The sequence below is a fragment of the Artemia sp. Qi Xiang Cuo genome, chromosome 11, assembly GCF_049724085.1.
Source record: "Artemia sp. Qi Xiang Cuo chromosome 11, ASM4972408v1, whole genome shotgun sequence".
Lineage (NCBI taxonomy): Eukaryota > Metazoa > Arthropoda > Branchiopoda > Anostraca > Artemiidae > Artemia > Artemia sp. Qi Xiang Cuo.
This window is the reverse complement of record NC_142804.1, coordinates 72,692,481-72,707,480: the sequence shown is the minus strand read 5'-3', so window position 1 is coordinate 72,707,480 and position 15,000 is coordinate 72,692,481. Positions and strand designations below refer to the sequence as shown.

Below are 15,000 nucleotides of genomic sequence, written 5' to 3'. Positions count from 1 at the left end.
TACCTCACCAAGCCGAAAGCAGAGAATGCGGGTCATTGGCCTGCATGTGAAAAAGTGCAAGAAATATGTTTACTATCGACAGTATCGCATCGATTTTTTGAATGGCCAAACTGGACTTATTCAGAGGCTGCGAACTGGACTTATTAGGAGTTTCAGAAACACATATCCCAGGGATAGGAAACATGAAATTAGACGATATAGAGTTTACTTACTCAGGCAGGAAGGACGAGAATCATAGGCAGGGAATAGGGCTCATGATGAATAAGGGAACTGTCAAGTTCTGTTTAGGTTGGGAATGTATTAATAATAGAATGATAGTCATCCATCTTTTGACTAGAAAGTGCAGGGTGTCACAGTAATGGTTCCATTGTATTTGAACCCCAGTATAACCCCGTGCAGCTGAGCCCCCGTGCAACTGAACCCCCGTGTAGCTTAACCCCGTGCAATTGAAATCTCCTGTAACTGAACTCTCGTTACACTGAACCCCGTTTAAGTGAACTCCCGTACTGAACCCTCGTGCAACTAACCTCCGTAGCCAGTTTTTCAGTATTCTACAAATATTAGGCAATATCAAGAGGTAAGACACAAGTTAGAATCTTTACATGTTCAGCATTGTTGTAATTGTTTGTATTTTAAAGTCATGATATAAATGCATGTCAAGATGATTCATAAAAGAGCTGTGTTTTGTTGTCAACACTGATAGACTCCAAGATAAGGATTTGAGAGAAACTTTCCAGGAACAGTTAAATACTAAAATGGAGAGTTTAAAATTTGACAATATATAAGATGGATGGAATAACTATTCAGGTATATTTTAATTAAATATTTAATATATAGAGTTGGTTAGGTATTTAATATAATGCGTTCTGGGTGGCCTTCTTTCCATAATTCTCTGTTGTAGTTTCCCATAATTTTGTTACTAAAGTATTATATTTTCATAATATTCTGGTATATTTCATTATGATTAACCTAGCTTCGCTTCTTGGGTGTGGTCGATATAAGACGTAAGCACCGACACGTTAATAAATTGAGAGACAAGAGTCAATCTGGAATTGCCCCGATAGAAAGGGTCCCGAAAAGTGCCATTTTGTCGTTTGTAGTAATAGCTGCAGTAGTATTAGCAGTATGTACATAGTGGCTTTTGGTTAGTTCAACATCCCCATCAACGTACCTGAAAGTTCCAACATAATACTCAAAACCCTTCATATGGAATTGCTGATACGCCCTTTTGCGACTGCTTACACATAGCGTTTTGATTTATTAAACTTCTCCATCAAATTTTCCTGAAATGTTTACCTTAATACCCTTAACTTTAGTCGTAGTAGTAGTAGTAGAGGTAGTAGTAGCAGTAGTGGTAGTAGCATGCCCATTTTTCCTTTTGGTCGGTTCAACATTCCACTCACCGTACCCTGTAAGTTTCGACTTAATATCCTAAACCGTTTATGAGATATTGCTGATATGCCCATTTTACAGGCTACATGAACATAGTGTGTTTTGATTTAGCTAGTCACTCCCCTTATGATTCCATGAGATATTCATCTTCATACCCTTACCCTTTTTTTAAACCAAGCATCAAGTATGTCCCCCTTTCCAAATCACAAATCCAAAATGGAAACAATGGACAAATTGTATAAACTACAGCCCTTACCCATGAGTTGTGGGGGTTCTTGTCATGATCCTTGGGGGACATGATCATTGGGGGATCTTTTGACAGATCCTTGGGGGATCTATCATAGTTATTAAATTTTTCAGCTATGTTGAACAAAATGGTTATATTGAAATTTTGATCGGATGCGTTTTGAGAGAGGGCAGTGAAAAGGAGCGTGGAAGGGGCCCGATGGCCCTTAATATTTAGGCTATATAGGTTTATCAAAAATCGAGATCTGGAAAATAAATATATTCTGTCTACTGTGATTGACATCGAACATATGTTTGGATCGCAAAATAAGATAAAAAAAGATACTAGTAAACGACTATTTTTTGTTAAATAATAAATGGAGGTGAACTAAGTAGCCTTACTTTTCAGCAGTGTTGCCATAGGCCTTACATTTGGTTAAAAAAAAGTAAATGACAGTTAGTTAAGCGCTCTTACTTACCAGCAGGGTTGCTCTTTTGTCGGTTTACCACCATGCTTAAGAAGAATCCGAAAAGGGTACTTTTTCGTCTTGCAGTACTTTCTACCGGAAACATGTAAAGTTTCACAAAATAAAGTGACAACCCTGGATGTAAGTATTTTACTTCTTTTCATTTATCTAACTCTGCTATTAAACCCTTAACCCTTCAAAACTGAAGAAGAAAGACTAAACAGCAAACAAAGTCGTTCTTTTAAGAATTTTGATTTCATTTTGGCCGACTTAAAATAGGAAGGGGTTAAAAACCACTAGCACTAATTATAGTGTAGCGTCTAGCGACTTCATTAAAAAAGTTGAAAATTTCAAAGAAAACTGATATTTGATAAAATTAATCTGCAATACAATGGATTCGAAGCTGTATTTTTTTTGTAAGTGATAATTAATCAGCATTTTACATTTTAAATCATTATCTTACGTCAAAATTCACCCTGAACAAAATAGAGTCTGAATTTTGCTTTCTTTAAACTCCCCTACATTTTAAAGTTCATGAAAATGCAAGGGTAAAAAGATTTCGCCAAACACTAGATGGTATTGTTTGTTTTTATTTCCAACATTAGCGCCAATTTCCACCCTTGTAAATTTCCCGTACTTTTTTTCTTGCGCTATGGACACATAAAAGTGATTAAAAAAGGAGGTGAAAACAACTCACATTCTTTGTACTGTAGGATATTTGGATGTCTTTCATGGAAGACAAGGCATCGGTAACAACCATCCGACCTAGAATTGTAATAGATATTTATTAACGAATTGGAAAAAATACATCACCGTGTACTAAACTTCTATTAGTTTTAAAGTCTATCACAGCAACAGTTCTTTAGCGGGAACCTATAGTATAGAGGCAGTATCAAGTGTTTTGACCTTTTTGGCTGTTGGCCTTTTGAGTATATTTTGGCTGTTTGGGCATGCGAGAAGAGAAGAAGCAGAAATTTTCAAGGAAAATTGAAATTATATTTTATATTTTCGCTTGTTTTTGGGAAGGACCCCCTGCCAAGCTATTGCTTCTGCGAAGCATGAACGAGTTGTATTGTTTTATCCATTGTGTGTGTCAGTTTATTAATAAATTTAAAAAAAAGGTTTTCAAACATTCAAATAAAAAGTATGTAAAATTTCGTATGGAGCTAGTATAATTTCATTTGGGCAAAGAATATATTAGATGACAGTTTTGAGGTTGAGGTGTAGAAGCGTGTTTTGTCCTGATAATGGTCAGTTTTCCCTGCCTCTTATGAAATAAATATGCCTCTGTATATTCAACCCTAGGATAAAGATAGAATAGAGAAATAGTTTCACGTTCAGCCTCATTAGAAAAGAAGAACAAATGTAAAATATAGATATAGTACATATATATCAGAGATAAACATAGAAACAACTTGTAAAAAATCTTGTGACTCAAGGACTTTTGTTCTTTTTACTGGCTTAAAATTTTGCAGAGAAGAACCAATCAGGCGGAATTTAACATATCACTGTTTTTACAGGCTTAAAATCTCACCCAGTAACCAGTCAAATTTTAAAAGACAGTTCTTAAAAGATAATGTGTTTTGCTTCCGGAAATGCACCGGTGAACAAACAAATGACATTAAAGCACAATTCTTTCTACGGAATTACAGAAAAAAATATCTCTTTGTCTCTTTATAATTCAATAAGAAAAATTAGTATTAGTATTAGTAAATACAATAAAAATGTCAATACTAAAAAAAGCTTGACCTTACAAGTGTTACAAGAATTGTTGTAGCTTCAATTGACTTTAAATAATTGAAAATCCCCAATATAAGCTAAACAATTTTATGGGTTTAAAAACAATATTAACGGTCAAGTTTCATCCCGCATGAAAAGAAAGAGAATAACGAGGATATCAAAAGAATCATGAGATTTAAGACGGAGATCTGAAGATCCTCCCCCAGCGTGTACAGCCTATAATTTCTTACAAAAAGCTTATGTCAGTATAAATAACTGTAGAGTAGCGATATCAGCCAAGACAATTTGAAAACGCAGAAAACAGGCAATCTACAGAAATATATGGCAAATTAGGGAAAAAGAATTAGAGTCTTTAGACAGATCCCCCCTTCAGATATATTTGACTTGAGACACTAAGATTCACAATGACAAATGTATTTTTGTGATGATACATGATTGACACAGCACCAGCGCTACATAGTATCTATCTGGTCCAAGAGTGTTGCCAACGCCCGTGAGTGAAGAAAGAGAGAGCGGGGAGGTAGGGGGAGATAGAGAGAGAGAGAGGGGAGGGGTTTGAAAGAGTTTGCTTAACTAATAAAATGTGACCATAGTTGTAGTGGTCATAGTGGAAGATAAAAAAAAGTATTCTAGATTACCTTTAAAGTCTTATCTTCATTAATATTAAAATTAAAGTTTAGAAAAAACCTAAGAATTTTAAAATTATAAGATTCATTGTAAAGTTTTCACAATATTACTTTGCGCCGACTAATTTTCTTAACACGACAGTATGAAAGACATCTAATTTCATTCTAAAAATCAAAACTTCCCCTATTACCGAACATGCATGCTTGAGGGATTCAGTCTCTGATTTTTTCATGGTCTGTTTCTCCCAATTTCCCAGATTTCTCGCTAAGGTAATGACAGCAACAACGGTTGACTGAAGCTCTAATCAAGGTATGGAAAAAACGATCCAATCGAATGTTGATTCCACAAAAGCGCCATTTATTGTGACAAGGGCTGTTTACCTAACGCTATAAACGGTAAAATTGGTCACGGTCAAAATCGGGTATTTTGTGGATTTTGCCTTAATGTTGAGGATCCCTAGAAAATTAAAATTATACCTATTTATCATACGATAGTGCACGTTTGACTGGAGAAAGGGGACGAGCCGAAAAATAGGTTTAAATAAGTATTTATTACTGATGTTCTAAAGGGCCACACATGGCAGGCTGAAAGAAGTTGGCTGTTAAATTTGCAGGTTCTTCTGATAAGTAAAACCCCTTATTTTCTTTAAAAAACACATGCTAAATGTCAGTTAAACTGAAGCTTGGTTTACTGACAAGATTGTGGCTACCCATGTGAGTGAGACATGTTCCCTATTTTTAGATCATCGCTGCAAAGTTAAAAAAAACAATTAATTATCTCAAGCCTATAATTACTGCGCTTGAAACTAACATTCCAGGCACGATGGGGAACGGGGAGCTGTATCCGAAAATCTTTGATGACTGGTAAAAGCAATCTAAGCTCCAAAAACTAGCCATTTCCGAAGACACCCATATCACCGTGAACTCAGAATCAGACTACTTGAAAGCCACGGCAGGAGCTGACTACTGACAATATCTACTGGGCACAATCTGAAGCTACGATGGCTCTTCTAAATTCTAGCAAGCTTGACTACCAGAGTCGAAGGAATCATACCCGACCTATCAACCATATACGCGAACCTGTGCATGGGTCATAGGAGGGGAGAGGGGAAACTTCCATTTATCATATTGATCCAAATGTACCATGAGTAAAATGCGATGTATTAAAAAAACCAAAATAAAGTTCCTTCTTTCTAAAGGTAATTTCGACTTCCTCCAATTAAGCTAAATCTAGTTTCAAAAAATGAAAAGTCTTTAATCATCAAAGAAAAAAAATTACAGTCAGTCTCAGGACGGCACTAATCAAGTTTTAGATTTCGCTAAGAAAGTGGTAATAAAAAAGGTGCAAAGCAAAATGTTTCTAAGGAAGTTTAAACTATAAGAGCCTTGCGAACGTTTGAATCAGCAGAAATTATTAAAACAATCTCTTGGACGAAGGGCATAAATCCTTGGCCCTCGTACGCCAATCGTGAGCCATTTTTTACAGCGCAAGACAGAAGAGCTATGTTTGGTAGTGGGGTAAAAGTGCTTTTTAAAATTATTCGTAAATCAGATTTGGAATTATTAGTAAATCAGAGACAGGACCATTCAGACAGAATTCTTATATTCTTTCATCGTTGTCACTGTTATTGTCATTTGAAGTGACCCATTGCTGTGCACCTAAGTATGTAAGTTCAATAAATCTATTGCCTTTTTATCTGTGTTTATTTCATTTATATATGTCTGCATCTAGTCTAATAATAGGTAATTAGTTCGCATGTCTCCAAGGTAAACGCTCCCAGGGAATCGGATCCCCAGATAGCTCGAGAAAAAAGAGGCCACATTTATATGTCTACATATTCAATTTTCTCCCATTAATTGAGGGCGGCGCTAGCCTAGTTGACAAATTTTTAGCGCTATAAGCGGCGCTATCGGAGTACCTATAAAGTGTAAGTTCACAGTTTAAGGTATAATTTTAGACTTGACGCGATCAATCTTCATTACCGCTATCAGGACGGCCAGAAAGCTTTTTATGGCCACAAAGAAAATTTTTATTGCTACAAATCCAAATTTCTATTGCTACACAAAGAACTTCCATGGAAAAAGGGAAAAATAAGAGCAAACATGCAAAACATTTTGTCCCCCCCCTCTCTACCTCTCCTCCTCTCTCACTCAGTTTGTCCATGACCCATCTGACTTGAAACGAAGAATGCCAACAGACGTTCTTGAAGATGGTGATAGAGATTTTTTTTTTCTAAACTTAACCCAGTGAGTGATTGATAGCTGAATGACCATACTAGTGTGTGCTTCAAACATATCGTGTTGATGAAGTATGACATGCCAATCCTAGTCACCTGAACTAGAGTCAAAATGAACAAAATTTATCTGAGATACCATTAGAGTGACATTCCTGAAGATGGTGATAGGGAGATTTTTTTTTCAGCTTAATCGAGTACATAGTTAATAGTTGATCAAGCGGTTGCGGTCACTTTTCATAATTATATTCCGTCGTTTTTAAACAAATGAATAAAAGAAATAGCTCATAAATGCAGAGTTGACGGGGCTGATAGTTAAATATGAATTTTTCAGCTCTATAAAGAATAGAAAAAGCACGATAAGAATTTTTCCTCATTTGTTTGGAAAAAGGCAAACTGGACGCAGTATTGTCAGGCAACTCTGTAACGTCAGTTTCAGCCTTTATCTCCCGAGAAACAACTTATTTTAGTAATTTAATTCACCAGTTCTTTAATTCATGGTAATTTTAAAACGTTATGCTTAGCGCGCATGCACGACTCAGATATAAGTTTGATGCATGAGCTTATACCCACCAAAACTCTACAGTTAGAATTTTATGCTTATTATTTCACTGGATTTAAAGGATCTTATAAGAATTAAAAGATTTCGCAATTCCAAAATTCCCTTTTACCCTAGTATTAAAACACTGTGTTTCTGCACAAAAAGGTGTCCTCGCCACTGGCGGATCCAGGGGGGGGGGGCCTTGTCCCCCCAAAATTTTTTCCTGTGCTCTCATTCCCTTTTTTTTTCCTTTTTTTACTCTTTTTTTAGAATAAATTTTTTAATTTGTTCAAATATTGGCAACCTTGTCACATTGAGCCGCCCCCCAAGATTTCTCTCAAAATTTTGCTCTTGATCCGTCCCTGGTCCTCACGCCTTTATAATAGTTGAAAATATAGTAATATAGTATAGTAGTAAAATATAGTACTATAGAGGTTGAATATAGGAAAATAGTTGATATCCCAACACATTTTATCCAACAGTATCACACGTAATACATGTGGGAATAATCTATCGTAAAAAAAAAAGAGACTAAAAAGTGCATTCGTTGAGAGAATAATACGCGGTATCAGCCAATTTTATAAAACATAAAAAAATTGGTCGTTCTAAAAGTATGTGAAAAGAATTCTAGGCAAATATTTGCATTCATGAAAAAGACTTCGCATTCCGGAAAATTCTGGAAAAAGGATTCTAGAGAAATTGAAGAAAAATGGCATTCTATATAAATATTCTAGTAAAAGACTGTCTTTTTTTATCTGTAGTTTTTTCGTTTCGCAAGAAAAATACAAAAATTTGAAGTACACAGCTTGTGACACCCATAAATATAGCAAAATACTCGACAAAACTCCTTAGAAAGTTGTCAATACATTTTCCAAACCATCTTACTCTACATATTAAGAATAGTTTTCTCATGCTTCAATTTATAATCTTTTGTTCTTTGCATCGAATTTCAACAACGATAATCTGTTTTCTCTGAAAAAGATGGACATAGCCCTACCATCACAAGCATATTATGTTAGGAGGGTAGGACGATAAGTCTGCAGTATTCCTAAGAATACTGATTCTTAGGAGAATCAGGAGAATTGGGAGAATTCTTAGGAGAATTGGAGGGGCAGTTGCCCCTCCAATAATGTGGAGAAAAATTATTAGATAGCCCATGCTCCTTGAATATCTGGATATGGACCCCTCTTGCACCCCCCCCCCCCCAATGAAAATACTGTAGATTCGCCCCTGTAAGGAGCGACCCGGCTCAATAGTAACCGAATCTCTAAAAAACGAAATTTTAATATCAATAGATATGACATATCAAAAGAATCTCCTTTTATGCTGATTTCAAATATATAACTTTCGTTAAGTTTAGTCTTACCCATCAAAGTTACGAGCCTGAGAAAATTGTCCTCATTTTCGAAAAAAAAGGAAAACACCCCTAAAAGTCAAGTGATCTTAATGAAAAACACACCATCAAATTCAGCGTATCAGATAACCCTATTGTAGAGGTACCATGCTTCTATCTGCAAAAATGTGGAATTTTGTAATTTTTGGCAGAAGAAAGATCACGGATGCGTGTTTATTTGTTGTTGTTTTTTTTTTGGGGGGGGGGGGTTTCAGGGGTGATCGTATCGACCCAGTGATCCTAAAATATCTGGAAAGGGCTCATGCGAACGGAAATTAAGAGTTTTAGTGCCCTTTTTAAGTGACTAAAAAAATTGGAAGGCAATTAGGCCCCCTCCACCGCAACTTGTTTTCCCAAAATCGTCCGATCAAAATTTTTAGAAAGCCATTTTGTTCATCATAGTTGAAAGGTCCGATAACTATGCCTTCGGGTTTAACATGACGCCCCCCCCTCCACACACACAGCCCCAGGAGAAAGGTCTTTAAATTATAAATTTGCCTAATGTTTGCGTATAGTATTTGTTATTGGGATGTATGCATACATTTTCGGGTGGAGGGAGGATTAATTTTCTGCTGGGAGTTTTTTCCACGGGGGAATTTTCCATGGGGAGGGAAGTTTGCAGGGAGTGAACTTGTCAGGGAAAATTATACACTGGGGAAATTTGCCAGAATAGGCCTATGTCTTGTTTTCCCCTTTCCGTCTCAATTTTACGCGCGGAGTGGTTAAGAGTAATTGTCCGGGGTAAATTTTCACCGTGATCAAAGTGTCTAGAGGATATTTCTGTGAGGAGGGGGTTTCTCTGTGGAGGTGAGGCTAGATTTCCTGGTATTATTTAAAAAACGATCAGAAATTAAATAAAAAAAGAAGCTCTTTCAGTTGACATTAAAGAGCAAAATTACAACTTAGAAGGAGCAGAAATTATCACGAATATGAAGGGGGTTGCCCCCTTCTTGGTACTTCTCTGTTTATGATGAAGTTTGAATTTTGTCGCAATTCTTTAAAAATGGCTCCTGAAACACAAGAGCTGTTTAATTTTAAAAATAAGACGCTTTTTTGAAAATACTAAAACACTTTAGCGTAAAGAGCGAGGTGTTGAGGAGGGGGCAAGCCCCTTTATATACGTAATAATTTCTGTGCGTTTTAATTTTTAATGTTGCTTCTTACTTTCAGCTACCAAACTTGTTTTTTTATTTAATAATAAAAAAGACGGTGGCTGCATTTGCTGACTCTTGATAGTAATCGAATAACCACAAAGTCTGATGGTATCAGAAAAAGGTCCCAATCGTTCCAGGACACTTTTGTGCAATTTGTTGCTGTGCAATATAAATTTGTTACTGTGGACAAGACCAAACAATCCCCCTCAGTAGAGGAGGGGGTGCCAGTCCCACGAGAACCACGTGGTTTATGGTTTTCCAAGTGAGAAACTCGTGACAGGACCACGTGGTTTATGGTTTTCCAAGTGAGAAAGTCCCTGTTTTTCAAATTCTCACTTGGAAAACCATGAATTTTTCAAATTCTCACTTGAAAAACCATGAAATTTCAAATTCTCACTTGAAAAACCATGAATTTTGTCACATTTATGTCTGTTGTTATGGTTTTTCAAGTGAGAATTTGAAATTTCATGTTTTTTCAAGTGAGAATTTGAAAAATTCATGGTTTTCCAAGTGTGAATTTGAAAAACAGGAACTTTCTCACTTGGAAAACCATAAACCACGTGGTCCTGTCACGAGTTTCTCACTTGGAAAACCATAAACCACGTGGTGCTGTCACGAGTCAGAACACCTGTGCTGTCGACCTCAATTCACATATCGTGAATCAATAAGTCCCCTTAGAAACAACAAATTAATTTCCCTTTCTTGACAGATCAATCAATCAATGACATCATCTATCAGACTTTAAATTTCCCTTTCTTGACAGATCAATCAATCAATGACATCATCTGTCAGACTTTAAATATTTTCGCCTAGAAACATTTCTCCAGGAATAGATCCAAAATCATTAATGTCTTTGCCTCGGGAACAGTTCTACTGATCGAACTCCTATGGATATTAATAACCAAAGGCCATGGAAACAATTAGGCAAGAAACATCTTAGCGATGAATTGTTTTAGCGCGCGAAAAGGTTTCCATATAATTTGAAATGCATTGACGCAGAGATGCCAATAACAAAGGAACACGCTGAATTTGCGTGTAGGGATTATTTGGGCGAAACCGTTTTAGACAGGTTATGGAACTATTTCGGTGAAACAGATAGAGACATTTTAAAAGAAGATTTTTGAAGAGATTTTGGAGGAGGTTTTGAGTGTGGTCGTTATAATACACAAGTTTCATTTGAACAGTGTTGTGAGGTCCTCTACCCCAACCACAAAGGGTTCCAATCCTCCTACCCCACCCCCGAAGGAAGCCCCCGGTCCTCAAAGCCCCCCAAACGCCCAACGGTTCCGATCCCCCTACCCCATCCCCGAAGGAAGCCCCCGGTCCTCAACGGTTCTCTGGGCTTCCAAAGGACCCCCCCCCCCCCCCGGACCCCCAAAGACCCTCACCCAGTCCCCAAAGGTCCCCAGGCACCCAAAGGGCCCCAGACCCTAAACTGGTCAGACCCGACCCCCACAGGTCCACCCCGGTCCCCAAAGGTCCACCAGAGCCCCAAAAGCCCGCCCCGGTCCCCCAAGGTCCCTCCGACCCCCCCAATCCCTCCCCCCGGTACCCCCATGGCCCCCCCATACCCCAACGCCCTCCACCCGGACCCCCCCGGCCTCCCCCGGCTCCCCCGGCGCCCCACGGGCCCCGCTTGCACTACCCCGCCCCCGCAGGAAGCCTCCGGTCCTCACAGGGCCCCCCGGGCGCCCAAAGGGCCCCGATTGCTCGTCCCCTCCCCCGACGGACGCCTCCGGTCCTCACCGGACCCCCCGTCTCCCAAAGGCCCTCTCCCGGTCCCCAAAGGTCCACCGGGCTCCCAAAGGGACCCCAGACCCCCAACGGACCCACCGGGCCCCAAAGGGCCCAATCCGTGCTCAAGGACCCCCCCGGACCCCCCAAGGTCCTCCACCAGTCCCCAAAGGCCCTCTCCCGGTCCCAAAGGTCCACCAGGCACCCAACGGCCCCCAGACCCTACAAAGGCCATACCCGAGCCCCCACAGGACCTCCACCCGCCCCCACAGGTCCACTCACGGACCAACAGGACCACCCGGCACCCCCCGGTCCCCCCCCCCGAAACAGCCCCGACCCGCGCCCTCCCCACCGGCCCTCACCCGTCCCCCAAGGGCCACCCGCGCCCCCAACGCCCTCCACCGGGCCCCCACGGCCCTCCCCCGGCTCCCCGGACACCCCCAGGGTCCCCCGTGCTCGACCCCCACCCCCAAGGACGCCTCCGGGCCACACAGGGCCCCCCGGCACCCCAAGGACCCACAGGACCCCCCCCGACCCTCCCCTGGTCCCCACCGGGCCACCGGGCTCCCCCAGGGACCCCCGGACCCCAAAGGGTCCCCCGGACCCCACAGGTCCTCCCCCGGTCCGCACGGGGCGCTCCGACCCCCCACGGACCCACCGGGCCCCACAGGGCCCAATCGGTGCTCAAGGGCTCCCCGGACCCCCAAAGGCCCTCACCCGGTCCTCAAAGGTCCACCGGGCTCCTAAAGGACCAGTCGGTCCTCAAGGACCCTCTCAGACGTGCAAAGACCCTCCCCAGACCCCCAAAGGCTCACCCCGGGCCCCAAAGGTCCCCTCAGGCTCCCATATGACCCCTCCACCCCACAAGGGCCCCTGGATCCCCAAACGCCCTCCCCCGCCCCCTCCCACGAACCCCCTCGCCAATTTTAACACTTTTTATGGCTTTATTATATCCGTTTAGAACACGTTCCTTTCATAATGTACCTCCTAAACCCAATTTCCAACTTGAAGTACTTATCTTTTTCACCCACTTTCTCAATGAAAAAGAAATTAGTTTTTAATCAATTCTAATTTTCCAAATAATATAAAAATTTTCCACTTTAGTTCAGATCTGTCTCGAAGAGATGAAAAATTTAAAATACTGTTCCAAATTTTTCGCAGAAGATAAAAAAAGTTCAAGTTTTCTTCTGAATTTTACCACAGAACGTGCTCCAATTCTAATTTCTCCAGAGAAAACAAAAATCTTCCACTTCAGTTCTTTATTTCACAAAGAAATAAAGAAATTTAAAGTTCAATTCTAAATTTTTCGTTGGAAGATCGAAAAAGCAAGACCATACTTGTGAATATTTTCCAGGAAGATAAAAAGTTCTAGTTCAATTTACAGTGTCCTCAATGAAGTCAAGGAAAGTTCAAGTTCTCTTCTGAATTTTACCAAAGAACACGCTACAATTCTCATTTATTCAGAGAAAACAAAAATCTTCCACTTCAGTTCTTTATTTCTCAAAGACATAAAGAAATTTAAAGTACAATTCTAATTTTTCGTTGGAAGATAGAAAAAGTAATACCATACTTGTGAATATTTTCCATGAATATCAAAAGTTCTAGTTCAATTTAAATTTTCCTCAATGAAGTCAAGTAAAGTTCAAGTTCTCTTCTGAATTTTACAAAAGAACAAAATACAATTCTAATTTCACCAGAGAAAATAAAAATCTTCCACTTCAGTTCTTTATTTCTCAAAGACATAAAGAAATTTAAAGTTCAATTCTAAATTTTTCGGTGGAAGATAGAAAAAGCAATACCATACTTGTGAATATTTTCCCGGAAGATAAAAAGTTCTAGTTCAATTTACAGTTTCCTCAATGAAGTCAAGGAAAGTTAAAGGTCTCTTCTGAATTTTACCAAAGAACACTCATCAATTCTAATTTTTACAGAGAAAACAAAAATCTTCCACTTCATTTCTTTATTTCTCAAAGAAATAAAGAAATTTAAAGTACAATTCTAAATTTTTCGGTGGAAGATAGAAAAAGAAATACCATACATGTGAATATTTTCCCGGACTATAAAAAGTTCTAGTTCAATTTAAATTTTCCTCAATGAAGTCAAGTAAAGTTCAAGTTCTCTTCTGAATTTTACTAAAGAACAAAATTCAATTCTAATTTCACCAGAGAAAATAAAAATCTTCCACTTCATTTATCTATTTCACAAAGACATAAATAAATGTAAAGTACAATTCTAATTTTTCTATGGAAGATAGAAAAAGCAATACACTACTTGTGAATATTTTCCCGGAAGAAAAAAATTTCTAGTTAACGGGACAGTTGACTCGCTGAATACAATTACAGTTATTTTACTAGTCTTAAAATGAACACCGAACTATCATAAAGAATAAATTTCAAAGATAAAACAAATATAGTACTAGAAAGTTAAATATTTAGAACTTAACGAAAGAAAGTTAAAGTTAACTGATAATATTTTATAAGGACGATATAAAAAGCAATACCATACATGTGAATATTTTCCCGGAAAATAAAAAGTTCTAGTTCAATTTAAACTTTACTCAACGAATTGAAGAAAGGTTCAAGTTTTCTTCTGAATTTTAATAAAGAACAAACTTCAATTCTAATTTCACCAGAGAAAATAAAAATCTTACTCTTCAGTTCTCTATTTCACAAAGACATAAAGAAATTTAAAGTACAATTCTAAATTTTTCGGTGGAAGATAGAAAAAGTAATACCATACCTGTGATTATTTTCACGGAAGATAAAAAGTTCTAGTTCAATTTACAATTTCCTCAACGAAGTCAAGGAAAGTTCAAGTTCTCTTCTGAATTTTACTAAAGAACAAAATTCAATTCTAATTTCACCAGAGAAAATAAAAATCTTCCACTTCACTTCTCTATTTCACAAAGTCATAAAGAAATTTAAAGTTCAATTCTAAATTTTTCGGTGGAAGATATAAAAAGTAATACCATACTTGTGAATATTTTCCCGGAAGATAAAAAGTTCTAGTTCAATTTACATTTTCCTCAATGAAGTCAAGGAAAGTTCAAGTTCTCTTCTTAATTTTACTAAAGAACAAATTCAATTCTAATTTCACCAGAGAAAATAAAAATCTTCCAATTCAGTTATATATTTCACAAAGACATAAAGAAATTTAAAGTACAATTCTAATTTTTCGGTGGAAGATAGAAAAAGGAATACCATACTTGTGAATATTTTCCCGGACAATAAAAAGTTCTAGTTCAATTTACAATTTCCTCAACGAAGTGAAGAAAGGTTCAAGTTCTCTTCTGAATTTTACTAAAGAACAAAATTCAATTCTAATTTCACCAGAGAAAATAAAAATCTTCCACTTCAGTCTCTCTATTTCACAAAGAAGCAATACGTAACTGAACGAAGCAAATATCCATGAGCCTTCAGATAAATACAGGAAGGGGTATGAGAGGGGAGGAGGAAATAATCTACCATTTCCTCTCATTTAGAATAAACATGAAC

General features: G+C 38.4%; 2 protein-coding genes across 4 annotated transcripts in view; one reads left to right on the top strand and one right to left on the bottom strand.

The window, feature by feature from the left end:
* aus (argus) overlaps positions 1-4,614 on the bottom strand; it is a 143,957-nt gene extending 139,343 nt beyond the window's left edge. Inside the window, exons 1-2 of the mRNA XM_089097123.1 lie at positions 4,562-4,614; positions 2,782-2,849 (exon numbers count right to left, since the gene is read on the bottom strand). Of these exons, the coding sequence (XP_088953249.1) occupies positions 2,782-2,849; positions 4,562-4,614 (121 nt within the window). The remainder of the gene's footprint in view (positions 1-2,781; positions 2,850-4,561) is intronic.
* Positions 1-15,000, top strand: part of LOC148947325 (SLIT-ROBO Rho GTPase-activating protein 1-like) — a 707,344-nt gene that overhangs the window by 681,137 nt on the left and 11,207 nt on the right. The gene's annotated exons all lie outside the window — the stretch shown is intronic.